This window comes from Scleropages formosus, chromosome 7 (genome assembly GCF_900964775.1).
Source record: "Scleropages formosus chromosome 7, fSclFor1.1, whole genome shotgun sequence".
NCBI lineage: Eukaryota > Metazoa > Chordata > Actinopteri > Osteoglossiformes > Osteoglossidae > Scleropages > Scleropages formosus.
Genome location: NC_041812.1, coordinates 12,092,988 through 12,111,240, shown reverse-complemented (window position 1 = coordinate 12,111,240; position 18,253 = coordinate 12,092,988). Strand labels below are relative to the sequence as shown.

General features: G+C 50.3%; 2 protein-coding genes across 2 annotated transcripts in view; one reads left to right on the top strand and one right to left on the bottom strand.

Annotated features, from left to right (window-relative positions):
- Positions 1–10,036, top strand: part of phlpp1 (PH domain and leucine rich repeat protein phosphatase 1) — a 43,483-nt gene extending 33,447 nt beyond the window's left edge. Inside the window, exons 11-17 of the mRNA XM_029253503.1 lie at positions 404–604; positions 1,766–1,928; positions 2,867–2,997; positions 6,829–6,945; positions 7,030–7,224; positions 7,333–7,561; positions 7,657–10,036. Coding sequence (XP_029109336.1) covers positions 404–604; positions 1,766–1,928; positions 2,867–2,997; positions 6,829–6,945; positions 7,030–7,224; positions 7,333–7,561; positions 7,657–8,826 — 2,206 coding nt within the window. The 3' untranslated portion in view covers positions 8,827–10,036. The remainder of the gene's footprint in view (positions 1–403; positions 605–1,765; positions 1,929–2,866; positions 2,998–6,828; positions 6,946–7,029; positions 7,225–7,332; positions 7,562–7,656) is intronic.
- Positions 10,037–10,630: 594 nt separating this feature from the next.
- LOC108937645 (meprin A subunit beta-like) lies at positions 10,631–17,813 on the bottom strand. Its single transcript, XM_029253821.1, has 15 exons — positions 17,751–17,813; positions 17,543–17,561; positions 17,328–17,378; positions 17,142–17,185; positions 16,780–16,858; positions 16,480–16,597; positions 15,933–16,111; positions 14,785–15,003; positions 14,057–14,209; positions 13,452–13,667; positions 12,871–13,338; positions 11,835–12,017; positions 11,540–11,726; positions 11,044–11,248; positions 10,631–10,724 (listed from the first exon to the last, which is right to left on the bottom strand). The coding sequence occupies exons 1-15, from the start codon at positions 17,808–17,810 to the stop codon at positions 10,710–10,712; spliced, it is 2,196 nt and encodes a 731-aa protein (XP_029109654.1). The 5' UTR covers positions 17,811–17,813; the 3' UTR covers positions 10,631–10,709.
- Between the last annotated feature and the right edge of the window lie 440 nt (positions 17,814–18,253).

Here is an 18,253-nt window from a genome sequence, read left to right as displayed (position 1 = left end):
AGTAAAGTAGAGGTTAGAGCAGTTTGACACCTTTCTTTACGGTTTTCAGCAACGTGCTACACAACATATAAATGTGCTGTCGATACACAATATGAGTTTGTGGTGCATTAATATTTATATTTATCTGACAACTTAGTGCTAGGTCTGCACAGTAAGATGTTCAGCATTTAGCTCATGTAAACATGATTTTCTGAGTGTCAATTCAGGGCAAGTACCTTGATCAAGAGTTGAACTGCAGGAGCTGGGATTTGAACCCAGAATCTTCAGCTTGCAAGGCATTAATCACTGCTCCAGCGAATGACAAATTACTGCATTTAGTAGTGTAATGTTGATCAGATTTCCTGAGTAGTAAGACTAATGAGGCTGCCTTGTGTCCCACTGTCCCCACCTACGTCCTCCCAAGCTTACGCTGTCTGAACGCCTCGGCCAACCAGCTTGAGAGCATCCCCCCGTCGAGCCTGTCGGAGGAGAGTCGCAGCTCCCTGCAGGAACTCTACCTCACAAACAACCGGCTGACGGACAAGTGCGTTCCCATGCTGACGGGACACGGACACCTGCGCGTGCTGCACCTGGCCTACAATCAGCTGCAGAGCTTTCCGGCCAGGTGAGCCACCCACAAATATACTACTGTGTATGCGCGCAAACACGAAGCTGATGTTACACAGACTCCTCAACTTGCAAACACACGTGGGACAAGAGGTTTGATCGTAATTCGGTTGGTTTGTACCATCGGTCAGTTTTTCTACTAAGGCCAATTCATTAAAACTTTATCAAATACGCATGTCCCTCAGTTTATTTGTGTTAGGTTCTGTAAAAATTCTGCATATATGTATAAGTAACAACTTCAAAAATCAAAATGACTCATTTAAAATTACAGTAGTTCCCCCCTTATCCACAGGGGATATGTTCCAAGACCCCCGGTGGATGCCTGAAACCACAGATAGTGTATATATAGGGTTTGGTACTATGTTTTCCTATACATACATACCTAAGAAAGTTTTTAGTTTATAAATTAGGCACAATAAGAGGTTGTGGCGGGTAGCATATACAGCATGAATACGTTGGACAAAGAGATGACTTGCGTCCCGGGCAGGACAGCACGAGATTTCATCACACTACTCAGAATGGCGCGCAATTTAAAAACTTATGAATTGTTTATTTCTGAAATTTTCCATTTAATATTTTCGGACCGGGGGCGTGGTGGCACAGCGGACTTGGCCGGGTCCTGCTTTCTGGCAGGTCTGGGGGTTCGAGTCCCGCTTGGGTTGCCTTGTGACGGACTGGCACCCCATTCTAGGTGTATCCCCTTCCCCTTCCAGTCTTGTGCCCCGTGTTGCCGGGTCAGGTTCCGGCTCGGCACGACCCCGCTTGGGTAACTGAAATCGCGGAAAGCAAAACCGCAGATGAGAAGGGACTACTGTACTAAAAGTAAAAATGTCATTTCCACAAACTCCTGAATGCTAGTTGTTGATTGAATCATGAAATAAATGTGCAACTCACCAACACTAGGAAACACCATACACAAACTGTAGACACTTTACCTCGGCACAAGAAGAAAAGGTACGTTTGTTTTTATTCACTCTGCCGACGCATCAACTGTGGACGCTTGTGAAACGCCATCGGTAACATTCATGTTAACTGTTAATCTCCTAGAGAGCATACACCCGAGGGGCTAACAGTGTCTCTCCTGGGCAAGCGCCCTGAGCAGGAGGCAAACTGACCCTGAACTCTGAACTCTGACCACGTCCTCCATCTTCTCCCTCAGCAAAATGGCCAAACTGGAGGAACTGGAGGAGGTCGACCTGAGTGGGAACAGGCTGAAGGCTATCCCCACTACCATTCTCAACTGCAAGAGGATGCACACAGTGATTGCGCACTCCAACTGCATCGAGGTCTTCCCCGAGGTCATGCAGCTTTCTGATATGAAGGTCAGATGGTTTTGCACAGTCTGTTCTCCTATGGAACATTTCACAAGGTGCTGGCATGTTTCAGTGGTTTATTGCAGAATTAAACCCCCCCTCCCCACCAAAAAAAAAAAAAGTTGTTAGACTTACAAGCAAAACCGTTTTGCAGGGAAAAGCATCTTGTAGGTGTGAACCTGGTTACTGTGAGGGGGCATAAACCACCGACGCCTTGAAATACCCTCAACCCGCACTGAGCAGATTTGCTTTCCAACTGATGAATTTCCAGAGCAGTTTTATTTGGACTATGTAGGCCTCGCCTGTAACCTTCTAGAAATTTCTCAATTCTGCAGGGAGAATCTGAAGGGGAACGTGCTACTTGTGCAGCTTCCTCTATTTGTGGAGCGACAGCGCTGTAAATAGTTTCTGGGTCATTCAGGTCTTAATTGGCTGGGTTGCCATGGACTCCCATACGCAACACACAATGTCCCATTGCAGCTGTATGTCCAATGCTAAGGCCTGTGCTCTGAGTCCCAACTCATATACAATTATTTATCTCGCAGTCTTCACTGAAGTGAATTTCACTGATTTGCCTATTTATTCAGCTGGGTCATTCAGGGTTAGTACCTTGGTCAAGGGCACTGTAGCACAAGTTGGGATTCGAATCTCAGTCCTTAGAAGCAGCAGCTTGACCTGCTCTAACCATGTTTGCCTCTGAGCATGTGAATCCCAGCAGGACATGCTTATTGTTTTCATCTAAGCCTCAGCCAACTGAGACAAACCATCAGTGTGTGGGAGAGCACATGAAGTGATGCTTCTGGCAATGATTAATTTAAACTCCCCACGAGTGTGTATCTGTGTGCTTGTGGGTAGGAACACTTTTTTTTTTTTTTTTGTGTAAGAGATCGGGTGTGTGGGTGTGTGCACGCATGCTTACTGACCTCTGACCTGTGACCACTCTGCAGTGTGTGGATCTGAGCTGCAACGAACTGAGTGAGGTCACACTACCGGAGAACCTGCCCCCGAAGCTGCAGGAACTGGACCTGACAGGCAATCCCCGCCTGGCGCTCGACCACAAGACCCTGGAGCAACTCAAGTAAGCATTAACCAGAGAAGGCCCGGACCTCTTGTGGTGGACGGTGTCCCCGACCCTGGCAGGAAGCTGCTGCTTCTGTCCAAGATGTGATGAGAGTGGTGCAACTGCAGCGATCGGGGCGGGGGGGGGAATCCCTGCTTCATGATCTGTTTTATTTGCTGCGGCAAAAAACTAAACTGGTTGAGCTGGTGTGAGGCTCTGTGTGTTTGGCACAGAGATGCTGATGAGTGTGTCAGATGAATGGCACACTCTCCTGGAAGAGACAATTCCTCAAACTTCCTTTGTAGGCAGAAGAGAGGAGAAGTATAAGGGAGTACAACAGCGCTAATGCAATGTGGCTCTGGCCCCTGGAGCAGTGTGTCTTTACTGACACCTATTGGTGGATCATTGCAATCACATATGCCATGCTCACTTAAAATTGTCACCATTTTTAGAATCAGAATCAGAACGAGCTTTATTGCCAAGTATGTTCGCACATACAAGGAATTTGTCTTGGTGACAGGAACTACCACAGCACAGACAGAATGACAGTGACAAGACACAGATGAGAAGATAGAGTATGTGAGCAAGGGATAAAAAATATTTAAAAAATATAAAGTACCCAATATACAAAAAATAGTACAAAAATAGTCGCTAGATACAAATGCAAGGGAGTGTAAGAGAAATGTGATAAACAGTTATAAATATAAATAGCATTATGTATTGCACGGTTTACTCTCTAGGGGAGAGATTTAGGTGTTCATGAGGTAGATGGCCTGAGGAAAGAAACTTTTCTTATGCCTGGCTGTCCTGGTGCACAGTGCTCTGTAGCGCCGGCCAGATGGCAAGGGTTCGAAGAGGAAGTGGCCTGGATGTGAGGGGTCTAGAATGATTTTGCTCGCCCTTTTACTGACTCTGGACGAGTGCAGTTCTTGGAGAGCTGGGGGGGATGTGCCGATGATTCTTCCAGCAGTACGAACTATCCGCTGCAGTCTTCTGATGTCTGACTTCGTAGCTGAGCCGAACCAGACAGTTATAGAGGTGCAGAGGACGGACTCAATGACTGCAGAGTAGAATTGCAGCAGTAGCTCCTGTGGCAGGTTGAACTTCCTCAGCTGACGAAGGAAGTACAACCTCTGCTGGGCCTTCTTCACAATGGAGTCTATGTGGGGCTCCCACTTCAGGTCCTGTGAGATGGTGGTGCCCAGGAACCTGAATGACTCCACTGTTGCCACAGTGCTGTTCATGATGGTGAGTGGGGATAATGCTGAGGTGTTTCTCCTGAAGTCTACGATCATCTCCACTGTTTTGAGCGTGTTCAGCTCCAAGTTGTTATGACTGCACCAGACAGCCAGCTCTTGGACCTCCTGTCTATAGGCAGACTCGTCGCCATTCCGGATGAGGCCGATGAGTGTGGTGTCGTCTGCAAACTTCAGGAGTTTGACAGAGGGGTCCTTCGCGGTGCAGTCGTTGGTGTACAGGGAGAAGAGCAGTGGGGAGAGCACACATCCCTGGGGGGCTCCAGTACTGATTGTGCGAGTTTCGGATGAGAATTTTCCCAGCCTCACTATCTGCTGCCTGTCTGTCAGAAAGTTGGTGATCCACTGACAGATGGAGGTGGGCACGGAGAGTTGGGTTAATTTGGACAGGAGGAGGTGTGGGATGATGGTGTTGAAGGCTGAGCTGAAGTCCACGAACAGGATTCTCGCATAAGTCCCTGGTTTGTCCAGATGTTGCAGAATGTAGTGCAGTCCCATGTTGACTGCATCATCCACAGACCTGTTTGCTCGGTAAGCAAACTGCAGGGGGTCCAGCAAGGGTCCAGTGATGTCTTTCAGGTAGTCCAACACCAGTTTTTCAAGTGACTTCATGACCACAGATGTTAAGGCGACAGGTCTGTAGTCATTAAGTCCTGTGATTTTGGGTTTCTTTGGGATGGGGATGATGGTGGAGCGTTTGAAGCAGGAAGGAACTTCGCACATCTCCAGTGATCTGTTGAAGATCTTTGTGAAGATAGGGGCCAGCTGGTCAGCACAGGTTTTTAGGCAGGCCGGTGAGACACCGTCTGGGCCTGGTGCTTTCCTTGTCTTCTGTTTGATGAAGACCCGACGCACCTCCTCTTCGCAGATCAAAGGTACAGGAGGGGGGGAGGTGGGGGTTACTTGAGTTGTTAAGTGATTGGTGGAGAGAGGGTCTGAATGGGTGTAGGGTGTGAGACAGGGTTTATCAAACCTGCAATAAAACTCATTCAAATCGTCGGTTAGTTGTTGAGTTGACACGGTGCCGGGGGGTGGTGTCTTGTAATTTGTGATGTCTTTCATGCCTTTCCACACCGACGCAGGATCGTTGGCTGAAAACTGTTTCTTCAGCTTTTCAGAGTAGTTTCTCTTAGCCACTCTGATCTCCTTTGCCAGTGTATTTTTGGCCTGTTTATACAAGACTCTGTCCCCGTTCTTGTAGGCGTCTTCTTTGGCCTGACGAAGCTGTTTGAGCTTTGCAGTGAACCACGGTTTGTCATTGTTGTATGTTAAACGAGTCCTGGTAGGGATGCACATATCCTCACAGAAACTGACGTATGATGTTACAGAGTCTGTGAGCTCATCCAGATCGCTAGCAGCAGCCTCAAAAACACTCCAGTCAGTGCACTCGAAGCAGGCTTGTAAGTCCTGCTCTGCTTCCCCAGTCCATCTTTTAACAGTCCTTATTACAGGTTTAGCTGATTTCAGTTTCTGCCTGTAGGTCGGTATAAGATGAACCAGGCAGTGATCAGAGAGCCCCAAAGCTGCCCGTGGAACAGAGTGATATGCATCCTTTACTGTGGTGTAGCAGTGGTCCAAAATATTACTGTCTCTGGTGGGACATGTAATATGCTGTCTGTATTTTGGCAGTTCACGGGAGAGATTTGCTTTATTAAAGTCCCCGAGAATGATTATAACAGAGTCCGGGTGTTGTTGCTCTGTGTCAGTGATCTGGTCGCCCAGCTGTTGCAGCGCTGCGTTCACGCACGCTTGCGGTGGAATGTAAACACTTACGAGGATGAACGAGGAAAACTCCCGCGGCGAGTAGAAAGGCTTGCAGTTGATGAAGAGCGCTTCTAGGTCGGGACAGCACATCTTCTTCAACGCTGTCACATCTGTACACCACCTTTCGTTGATGTAGAAGCATGTCCCACCGCCACGTGATTTCCCCGCTGATTCCGCGTCGCGATCCGCTCTGAACAGCTGGAAGCCCGGCAGATGTAGCGCGCTGTCCGGAATGGCTTCATTCAGCCAGGTTTCCGTGAAGCACAGAGCAGCAGAGTTGAAAAAGTCCTTGTTTCTTTGGGACAGGAGGAAAAGTTCGTCCATTTTGTTGGGTAAGGAGCGGAGGTTCGCCAGATGGATACTAGGCAGCGCTGTTCTAAAGCCGCGCTTTCGGAGCTTTTACTTCATCCATCCAGTGTTATTACTGTTTATTCATTTCATCTGACACTTTTTCCAAAGTAACTTAAATGTGAGTTAAGTACACTAAAGTATTTACACTAATTTGCCCATTTATATGGCACGGTAATTTTTTACTGTAAATTATTCACGGTAAGTACTCCAATGAAGGATATTACAGGTACTACAGGAGGACCACAGATTTGGATCTGGGTATTCTGACTGCAAGGCATGTGCTCTAACTGGCTACGCCACCTGTTGCTCGTATCAGTAGTTTACATTCAGCATCCCACCCCCTGCATAGTTTTTCCATGTTTTACTTGCTCTGCAACTGGAAGGTAGAAAAGTTTTTCACACATCCCCCATTGCTGGACTCATTCTTAATGGAAGTAGAATTTGGCCCCAATGTCCATTTTCTCCCTCTCCGCTGCAGTAATATCCGGTGCTTCCGTATAGACCAGTCTCCGTCATCCTTCTCGGCAAACGAGGCCTCAGCAGCCCCGGCTGTGTGGAGCCATGGCTACACGGAGGCGTCTGGAGTCAAAAACAAGTGAGTGAGTCACGCGTGTCCCTTGTGTGAAAGCTCACAAGTGGTGGAGCCCCCTGTCGTGACTGGCGACTCCTTGCCTTGTAGGCTGTGCGTTGCCGCCCTGTCTGTGAACAACTTTGGGGAGAATCGTGAGGCGTTGTATGGCGTGTTCGACGGCGACCGTAATGTGGAGGTGCCCTACCTGCTGCAATGTACCATGGGAGATGTGCTGGCAGAGGAGCTGCACAAGAGCAAGAGCGAGGAGGATTACATGACCAGTACCTTCCTGGTCATGCAGAGGTATGCTTTGCACAGTTACATACGCAAACACTACAATACAATGCATAAAGGTGTGTGCGCTTGCAAGCTGGTGTGTGTGTGTCTGTGTTTGTGTGTGCACGCACGTAGGAAGCTGGGCACAGCGGGGCAGAAGCTGGGTGGCTCAGCAGTGCTCTGCCATATCCGCCACGACCCAACGGACCCGGGGGGCTGCTTCTCACTCACCACAGCCAACGTAGGCAAGTGCCAGGCCATCCTGTGCCGTGACGGCAAGCCTCTCCCCCTGTCAGTTCTGCACAACGTGGGAGTGGCTGAGGAGTACCAGAGGGTCCGGCAGCACAAGGCCATCGTCACAGAGGTATAGCAGCTCTGTACGTATGCACACAAGGGGGCAGGCTGGTTCTTCGTTCAGCCCTTTTGCTACAAACACTGCTCGGTTTCTCCCTCCTTCAGGACAACAAAGTGAACGGAGTGACCGACTCCACGAGGATCATGGGATACTCCTTCCTGTACCCGTCAGTGATCCCACAACCCCACGTGCAGACCGTGGTGCTCACACCCCAGGACGAGTTCTTCATCCTGGGCAGCCGGGGACTCTGGGACAGCGTGTCGCCGGCCGAGGCCGTGGAGGCCGTGCGTAATGTGCCCGACGCTCTGGCAGCCGCCAAGAAGCTGTGCACGCTGGCGCAGGGGTACGGCTGTGGCGAGAGCCTGAGTGCTGTTGTGGTGCAGCTCAGCGTCTCCGAGGACTGCTGCTGCTGCTGCTGCGAGCTAGGCGCCCCTCCCCCACCCAGCCCTGGTCTCTTCCCGCCACCCATCAATGTGGTTATCCGCGACGCGCTGCCCCCGCCCTCCTCCTGCAGCGAGATCAGCAGCGAGGTGTCCACCTCTGAGATGAGCAGCGAGGTGGGGTCCACAGCGTCCGATGAGCCGCCGCAGAGCGCGCTGCTACCAGAGGCCCACGCGGGGGTGTCCTTCCCTGCAGAGCAACGAGCTGTGGGCGGTGGGGGAGGGGCCGGAAGCTGCGCGCTGCACCCTGTCTGCTTGGCCGGCTCCTTCCAGCGCCAGCTCTCTAGCGCCACCTTCTCCAGCGCGCTGTCCGACAACGGCCTGGACAGCGAGGACGAGGAGCCCATTGCAGGCGTCTTCTCCAATGGGACCCGCGTGGAGGTGGAGGCCGACGTGCACTGCCTGCGCGCCCGAGAGCACCCCGTGTCCTCGCAGCCACCCGTGCCCGAGACCCCGGACAGGACCGAGAGCGAGGAGGCCGCAGATGAGCATGAGGGGGGAGGCATGGCTGAGGTGCCCAGGAAAGCGGAACCTGCGGGTGGGGCCGAGAGCGGTAGCACCAGGACCCTGGGTAAACGCAGAGGCAACGGCTCGGTGGCCCCCCAGGAGAGGAGCCACAACCTGATTGAGATTGCGACTGATGCCCCTACCAGGAAGCCCGGAGGCTACTTCACTGCCCCAGCCCAGCCGGACCCCGAAGACCAGTTTATTATCCCACCGGAGCTGGAGGAGGAGGTCAAGGAGATCATGAAGCAGCATCAGCAAGAACAGCAGCAGCAACAGAAGCCCCACCCCACGGACCAGGCAGCCGACACATACGACACACCGCTCTGAAAGGCACTGCCTCTGGGGACGTAGATCCCACCCTTTAAAGTTGCCTATAGACTCCTTTGTGACGCTGATGTGAGATTCCCTTGCGAAAGCTCCTCACTTACGGCACAAGAGACGACTGTAGCGGCCAGTCGCATTGGACCGACAGTAGCTCCTGCCCGCCTGCTTCGCACGATCCTTTCTGCCCCCACATCGTTTTGTACAATGACGACGGCGACGCTCAGAAGCACTTTAAGGAATATGTTTTATTTTAAATAAGACGTGTGTATGGTACGTACTGCTGACACCGTGGAGACTCCTCTAGGGAGTGCTCTCAGTGGCTTCCAGCCTGTGGACAAATAGAAATTTGTAGAAGTTGAAAGACTAACTCCTAGGAGTTGCTTACTCTTTAATGTGACTTAGTCACTGTACTAATGTTCTCTGAGAGAAAAAGTGATTTCCTGTCGCCCCTCCCCCAACACCCCCCACCCCCCGATGATTATAAATAGGACTGACGTTGTTTAAGGATGCTGGGTGCGAGTCGGTCACCGGACATCGGGCTGGAGAATCCAGGATGGTCAGTGCGCACATATTCCTGCCACTCACACACACGTATACAGTCACACAGACGTCGATGCTCACATACGCACAGATGGAAATAGACGCCTGCAAAGACCCATTCAAGGCACACAAACAGGTTCCCAAAAATAAATGGACACAGATGCACAAACATATACGTTCAACTCATACAAAATCATACATACATACGCACACTTAGACGTGTGCACACACATTCAAAATACATACAGATGCATCCGCACTGGCACATGCAAACACGAGCAGATGGGCACAAAGTCACACAATGAGCACACAACCAAAACTTGCAGGCGCTCTCTCTCTCACTCTCACACACGCACGCATGCACACACACTCAAACATGAACAGATGCGTTGGCACAGTAACACGTGCTTACGGATGCAAATGGACACACACATTCACAGGTGGCATCGCTGTCACACAGACAATCAGGCACACATACTCAGAGGCTGGTACACAGAAACACACACATAGCTGGGAACACTACGCATCTCCCCTTCCTCGTACCGTCATCACCAGCATGGCTGTGTCGAGTTCCCTGATGCAAATGTACAACTTACCTGCGAGCAACTGTATCCAAGCAGAGCACACACAACAAGTCCTGTTTTGTTATAATAAATCTAAAATTTGCAAATAACAACTGTGTCCATACTCCTTTTGCTCGGGAGGGGTGTGTGGCAGAAGCTCATGAAGTTGTGCGAGATGTACACACAGGTGAGTTATACCCCCCCCCCCCCCCCCCCCCCCATCCCCCCTGCTGGCTCCCTGCCAGATGATGATGTGTATTCTGTATTGTGTTATGGCATTTTCATAGCGCAGGGGACTGGGTACAGGCACAACTTGATCTGGACCAATGGGGTTTCATGGTTGTTCCAGTGCCTCTGCAGCCTGAGGTCCAAATTGCGTTACATTCTGGGATTTCTCACTTCGTTATTTAAAGGCACAGACAAGATCATTTGATTTTAAGTATTTATTCATTAATGTATGTGACCCTTCAAGGTGATTTGCTGTTTTTTGGTTTTTACACTGAGCTACTTACACTAATTTCCCTCTTTACACAGCAGGGTATCTTACTGTATCAGTTCAGGGCGAGTTCCTTGATCAAGGGTACTACAGCAGGAGGGGCATCGGAACCCGAGTGCCTGCTATAACCAACACGCTGCTTGAGTACTTATGAAGCTTGTTCACTGAAGAAGTACAGCAAACAAAGGTACAAAGAGGGACAGGTTTTACTTTATTTTTCATGGTTTGAAAATACACAGATGTGCATGTTCACTTCTTCAGCTCCATTCAGTGCTCAGGTGCATCACTCAAGCTGCTGCTCTCTGGAAGAAAGAAAACAGTTAACTGTGTATGTGGAAGGTAGGCGTCAGCAAAGATATGAGCAGTTTAATACTGACACTATAAAAATAGATTGATTAAAAGGGTTCACAGGTCTCTGACCTCTTGTTACCCCCCCCCCCCAATAAACCTTAAGTTTCATATTATGAATTTCAACAGTTTTCTCTCCAACCTGGCAACCCTCCGATCAGGTGCATTTGCACATATCAGTATGCTGTGTCTGCCAGACATATGACTTGTGTACTTTAACCACGTTCCTGTTAAGTATTAACTTGACAGCGTTTCAGGCTCGATCATACGCACGTTCTCCAGTACGACTCCGTCGTCCTGCTTCCTGAGCTGCTTCTTGTACTTCTTCCTGATGCATAGCACGCTCACGGTCGTCACCACTAGCATGGCCGCCAGGACAGACAAGGAGGCCGCTAATGCAGTGTTGGTTGCTTCCTGCGCTGAGCCTTTCCTCTGGCACCTGTCTCCCGTGTACCACCAGTCATTTCCCACAGCACACCTGGGGGGATAGGGAGTTGTGAGGGACAGGGAGCTAATGCCACAGTCCCATAATGCAGAGGTCCACTCCGTGTCAGTGAGTCACGGTTGGGTGCTGCTCTGGCTCAATCCCACAATTCCCAGCTTCGCTAACCGATGCAAATGAGCAGCAGGTTACATTTTTTTTTTTTTTTTTTTTTTTTTTGGCTGTGTCATGTTGGCAGGAAGCTGCCAATGAGGAAAACTGCCTGTGTCTTGTGAGCCACACGTGTGGAGCCAGCAGCCACAGGTTTCCCAGAGGACAGAAAGTTACCTGCAGACAGCGGCCCCTTCAGCGATGACGCAGACGCCGTCATTCTCGCACGTGACATCGGTACAGGGGTCATGAGGCGAGGTCGTGATTGTACCCTGGGTGGCGTTTGGCTGGGCGGTGGCATTCAAGGTTGGGGGGACCGGTTTGGTGGTCGGTGTTTCCTGTTTCTCCAGGAGATGAGAGACATCTAGGGTAAAGATGGACAAGAGGAATATCAAACCTGTGTTTGATATTTAATGTGAAATATATACACACGTGCTGTGTGGAGAGTCTTAAATTGTTTCGTGGCACCGACCCTCCATAGTGAGGAGGAAAATGGCATCTCCGCCCTTGATGAAGTCCCTGCTCCTGGCTCTGGACTGTGTCAGGAATGTGCTGGTGCCTTCTCCTGGTCCTCGGTAATACATGATTTCTCCCTCCGTGATTGGAGTACCCACTTTGCGCGGATCGTCCCACTGGAATACCGACTCTCCACTCTCTGTCGGTGAAAGGACCCGATTTCTTTTAGGGCTTAAAGTACGTTGGTTGCTCCCATTATGAATGGTGAATTTATGCTTTTTCAGATACAAAATGTTTCCGTTTATTTTATTGCATTTATTTAGCAGAACAAACGCCCTGTGTTTACCCTCCAGGCCAACAGATGGCAGTAAAGAGCACCCAAACCGAGTAGGAGTGAGACCACCTTAATTCAACTCAGTTCCACGGTGTTTACACCTTGTGTGTGGTGTCCCTGAGCGTTGGTGGTCAATAACAAGATAACTGCGACGGCAATATTTCCGTGCAACAATCAGCGTTTAATAGGGGTTTGTGGAGACCATGTATTTTTCATATTTAAATTGTTTAATTTCAATGTAGGTCAAAATTATTAAAATTGTATTTTAAGTGCTTCCAGCACTGATGTGTATGAGATTTTTACAGATTTTAACCTGTGAATAATTCTAGGAACAGGTTAGGATCTAATAAAAATATTAACTTTGCATTAATTCAGATTTAGTGGTTGCAGAGTTGTGAGCAGCTGTGTTGGTAAAGTCAAAGCCGCTCTGCTTATATTCGGTCCCTTCACGCAATACATCCCTCTACCTGTATGAACATTATAACTATGAAGAGCAAAAAATAAAAGATAATATGCAGCAAATGCAAAATAATGTTTAGTGTCGTTAGAATATGTGAGAATAAAGTGTGGATAAAGTTTGTGATATGGAGTAATGTGGCCCATAAGCTCGTTGTGCTCATTTCTGCCTTATGATGCCCTGTGAGCTGCTCTGTCCTGTGGCCACTGCTGTGTGGTGATGTGCACCGTGCTTCACCATGCTCAGCTGTGCTCCACTGACCGTCCATGACCATTTTGGTGGGGTCAGTGGTGACGCTTCTCTGGTTGGACATTCGCCGCCGGATGTCTGGGTTTTGGTCCATCAGCATCATGGTGGTCTGCTTCCACGGGCATGGCCACGCCAGCTTGTCGTCCTGGTCCCCAGAAACGAGGTGGAAGAAGGTGGCCAGCTGGCCAGGGCTGTTATCCGTGCCATTGGGGTACAGACACACCTGGAAGGTGTAGCCCTCCCTCGAGAGGAAGCGTGGACTGCAGACGTTCTCGCCGGCCGGCATCGTGTCCAGGAGGCCGGCAAAGTTGCTGACGCGCCACACGTGCTCGGGGCATTCCGTCTCCGAGAGGTTGATGTCATCGATGGAGAGACCGCCTGATGAAAGTCCATCTCCCTTCACTCCCTCGAAGACCACTCGGAACTTCTTGGAGACGTTCAGCGTGACGTGGTGGAGTTCCCACCGAGACGTTGGCTCTGCTGTGGACAAAGCAAAATGACTAGACAGTACATTGAGACCCCGAAGGATGGGACAGCACACACATCTTACTCTCCTCCACCCCCCTGGAGCAGGATGCCTGTCTGCCGCTTACCTTCGATGCGCCGGATGAAGCGCAGGGTGCCGTTGGGGTGCTCCTGGTCGTACTCTCGCACCCGGATGTTCAGCTGGTCCGTGGGGCTGCCGCTGTGGTACGAGAAGAACTGCAGGCACTGGTAGCTCCGGCGGGGGTGCAGCAGCCGGCTCTCCAGGACGCCCTTGTCCCCAGCAGCGCCGTGAGCCGTGCTGAAGTGCATGAAGAACCCAGAGCCTGCAGACGGGATGGGACATTCATTCTACACGTTCATGTTTCTTCATCGCTGCCTTCTGTGTATTTGTAATAATCGCTGTTCGTAAAGTGCTTTTCCATGCATTGCACAGCAAACTGCCCAATATGATCCATATTCCAGTGGCATATGTGTTACTACTCAATATCTTTCTGAAGCCTCCATCAAAAGCAACTCAAAGTTTTCACCTATTTGTACTCTTGTGTGTTTTCATAGATGCAGGTGAAGTACCTTGTTTAAGGACATTTTAGGACTTGAACCAGCATCATTCAGCACCTTAACCACTTGCTCCGGCTAACGCGACCTGATTTTTTTATTTTTTTTTCTCCCTTTTTTTAGTCTTACGTGACAGCGCATCATCGGCCATTCCCACCTGTGCACCTGCCCAGGTTTGAGAAGTCTGTGGGGGGTCCTGCGGCAACCATCATCTCGCGCGTCCACTCAGCGGTGGCTCCCGAGCTCTGGATCATCCCACAGATGTTCTCTAGCTCGAAGCTGCAGGTGTCCAGGAACGTGGATGATGATGCTGAAAGTGCAGAAGAATCAGCCCTGTGGCCCGAGATTGTTTGGACAGCGGTAAATGCAATAGGGGGGGGGGGGGCCGCTGTGGCCCTGTCTCAATGATCGTTGCTCACAGTAGCGGTCTCTGCCCTGCAGGCTGGAGTTTGGACCCTTGGTCTGAGTCCCAGTAAATTTCAGGGTGCAGCAGCAGTGAAACACACGGTATACACTGACGCCTTGGGTTAAGAATAGTTGTGCTACAAATTGCTGTAGGTACATCATCCAGTTATTGATTTTTAGCAACATTTTCTTGATTTGCACCTAATCTACAAATTGCAGCAAAATGAACTCAACCTTCGTTTATCTGAGCTGCCGAGAGACGACGGTAAAGAGCACCCAGACGCAGTAAGAGGGAGGGTCCTCCTTAATGCGACTTGTTTCCAGCTTGTAAATGATGGTGACCAATAACAAGATGAGGGACACGTTGCACGTTTAAAGGATCGATCAACCATCAGCCGGTGTTCTTTAGAGCACGGTTACGGTGGAGCGGCAGCGGCGTCGCGTGCGAAGTCGGCCGAGTCGCGCATCGGCGGCTCTTACCGCAGTTGTACAGTCGGTTGAGCTTCAGCAGGTCGCTGTCGCTGAACTCCATGCGCTGACCGATGACATCCATGAACGCCGGGATCTTGGTGATGATGGTGGGCTCCGAGCCATTCTGGAACGCGGTCTTGCTGTAATGCATCATGGACGTGTAGTCGTAGGGCACGTTGAGGTCGCTGGACACCGTGTCGTCGTACGTGTTGAAGTTGTGCTCCTTGCCTGCGGTCCCCCAACGAGAAGGGTTCGTAAGACCAGGTGTGAAAATGCGCGTAGGAAGGCGCGTTCAGCCGGACAGCGTTGGTCGAAAGGCGTCTGGCCTGCGGAGATGCGTCGTTGCGGCACCGTGCTTCGCGCAGTAACTTGCGCCGCGAGTCCTCCCTCGGATACCTGCGAACTGAGGTTTTAGGGTCCCGTCGTAACGCGCCGGGAGAGGAGCGCTAGCGCTGCCTGCATCCCATCTGTGTCCCCCTCTCGAGACGACCGGCTCCTCAGCTGATGAACACGATTAGAACCGGAGGCCTGTCTCTAACTCGGTTCGATTTGTGAATCCAGCGTCACAAATCGATAAACGTTTAATATCGGCATCCCGCAGTTTACTTCCAGGTGCCGTTACGTACGAATTTCATATAAGGCTGCAACGGCTTAAAGATTCACCGTAAGGCTTTTTTCACTTTCCAGCGACTGCTTGTCCGACGGAGGGTCGCTGTGGTCCAGGACCCAAATACAGGGTGCGAGGCAGGGAACGCGCGCAGCGTTCATCGCCATCTGTCCGTTTTCTCTTGGCTTTATTATTAAAAGTTTCACGACCGAGACATACCTTAGTTCATTCTTTCAGTAGGATTTGTAAAAAAAAATCTCAAATGCAGCTACAATAAATAAAAAATATAATTTTTGACACGTTCATTTAGGCTACATTGACTAATTTGAATAACTCGAAATAGATGTTATCTCGACAAATTCATATTTAATGCTGACTGACTGATTTATGAAAATGGACTTTTTGAAATAGCTAAGAAATGTTTGAAAATCAGTGACCTGGGCACTTATCGCACAGACCGTATGAAGCCGTGTCTCCGCCGAAGGACCGGCGGCGCTGCACCACCGCGAGACGTTAGCAAGGCTCCCCCCCGCGACCGAGTGTGTGTGACCTGCGCTGATGCGGTCCCATGCGATGGACACGTAGTCATCGCGGTCGGCCCGGGACTGCTCGTGCCAGAAGCCCAGCGCGTGCAGGAACTCGTGCTCGATGGTGGCGATGCGGTCGCAGTTGGCCCCGATGGAGAGCTGCTGCTTCCCCACGTGGCGGTTTCCCACCGACGAGAAGCACCTGCGGGTGGGTGGGAGGGGGGGTCGGGTCAGACGTACAGGTATAACAGCGCTGTTGTTGTTTCAGCTTCTTGTAAGTGATGGAACGCATGTCGGAACTCCATGGATCCCCACGGGTGCGTCTGCTTCGTTCGCATTCGTCCATCCATCCCACACGTCTACAAAGCTACTTGCAGCGATTTACTCATTTATATAGCGGGATGGAATTTTCACCGTATCATTTCAGGTCATGTACCTGGATCGAGGGTGCTACAGCAGGAAGTGGGGGGCTTTGATTGCAAGGCAGCGCCTCTAACCACCGTCCCCCCTGCTGGCCCTGCGTGTACCTGGAGCTGAACAGACGAGAAGCGCGGTCCTTGACTCACTGACCCGTTGCCCTTGAACACCGAGATGTAGTTGGCTTCTCCTTCCCAGGGCTTGAAGTCGATACAGCTTTTGAGGCGGTACTGTTCGAAAGCCTTCAGGATGACTCCTTTGGCGTTGATCTCTGCGGCGTTATGACAGGGGAGAAAAGCTGGCTTTAAACCCATTGTCAAAGTCGCTCCGGTCAGGGTACGAGGCCATCGAAATATGTTGTGAAATCAGGCGGCTGATATACGCCGAGACCTTTGGAACTATAACATCTGCGCCGCGGCAGGAGATGCTGATCATCTCACACCGAGCCCTCACCGACACTGTCCTCGAAGTAGTACGGGATGGTGGTGGGCCACCTGTACTCGTCCCCGATGATGGAGTTCCTCCCGTGTTCCTGCAACGTTCAGCGGGCGTCTGTTAGCTTGCGTTCAACTCGTCGTTGGGCGAATCGACCCTTTTCCGTTTTTTACGAGAGTTTCCCGCAGACTGCGCATCTTTCGGCCGCAGTCGGGAGCTTTGCGTGGAAATTTGTGCAAAATTAAGGACCGAAGTGACATTCGAAAGACTGAAGAAAGCGGAGGAGGACAGCAGAACTCGGCAGAACCGAGGGATCTATGGACACTGGATTGTTGGACGTTATCTTCATTGTAACAGTTTAGAAATGAGTCCAGACATACCGGGTCATTCACGATGTCGCCCTCAAACAGATCTAGGCCGGCATCTGTCAATACAGAAGTGAAGCCTACATTTTACAAACAAGTCATTTCCTGCCACACTATTGTCTCATGGTAATAAAAACACGACTAGGAATAATACAGTTACTCATTCAGCAGAACATACTGACAAGTGATTTGCCAGCAAACCTTCGTTGATGTCAAAAATGTCTCTGTCTTTCCCGCCGTCGACGTCAATTTCTGCAAAAACCCACCGAATTGGGATGAGCACAATGGGCCATAAATAAATCACAGACAACGTGCGTTGATTTATGAATTCAACGTGGCCCCTGTATAAAATGTCATAAAATTGCCTCTTTACAACATAGTACAGAGTTACCGAAAGGAAAGGGAACAGGACTCACCAATGACTCTGGATGTCGGCTGATTTAAAAAAAAAAAAAATAATTAATTCCGGAAGAGCATAAATTAGGACACTTTAATATATGCCCTGTGACTGTGGGGCGGAACTAAGCCCACATGGGGACCGCAAGTGTCTAAGGGGTCGATATCCCTGCGATGGACACGACCATCGCGGGTTCCGCCGAACGGGCTGCGCGAACGCGCTCTTACCAGGCTCACGATGAGGGGCCAAAGGAGGGCGGCGATGAGAGCGACTCTCTGCGCAGCCATCGTCTCCGGGAGACCCCCTGCCGTGACACCTGGAGAGAAGAGCGATCGCTACTTTATCTTATACTGCGCAAGTTGTGTAGGCAATGAGATAAGGAACATGTGATGACATGTGAATGATTGACACGGTCATAAAAGATTATTATTATTATTTACCTGACGCCTTTGTCCCAAGTGACTTGCTCTGTGGGCTTTGTAAACTGCGTCACTTACACTGATTTACCCGTTTTTATAGCAGGGTCACTTTTACCGGAGCGGTTAGGGTAACTTGATCAAGCAGAAGGTGGGACTTGAACCCGGGATGATTTAAGGGGTTTGCAGGGAACTCCGCAGCGAACAGTTACACTACTGGTGCGCAGTAAGCTGACTGAGGGGAAACTATATCTGAAACGCCATTTCTTTTAAAATGTCCAAAAGTGTCTCTGAAAAATATACGTCTCATGGGC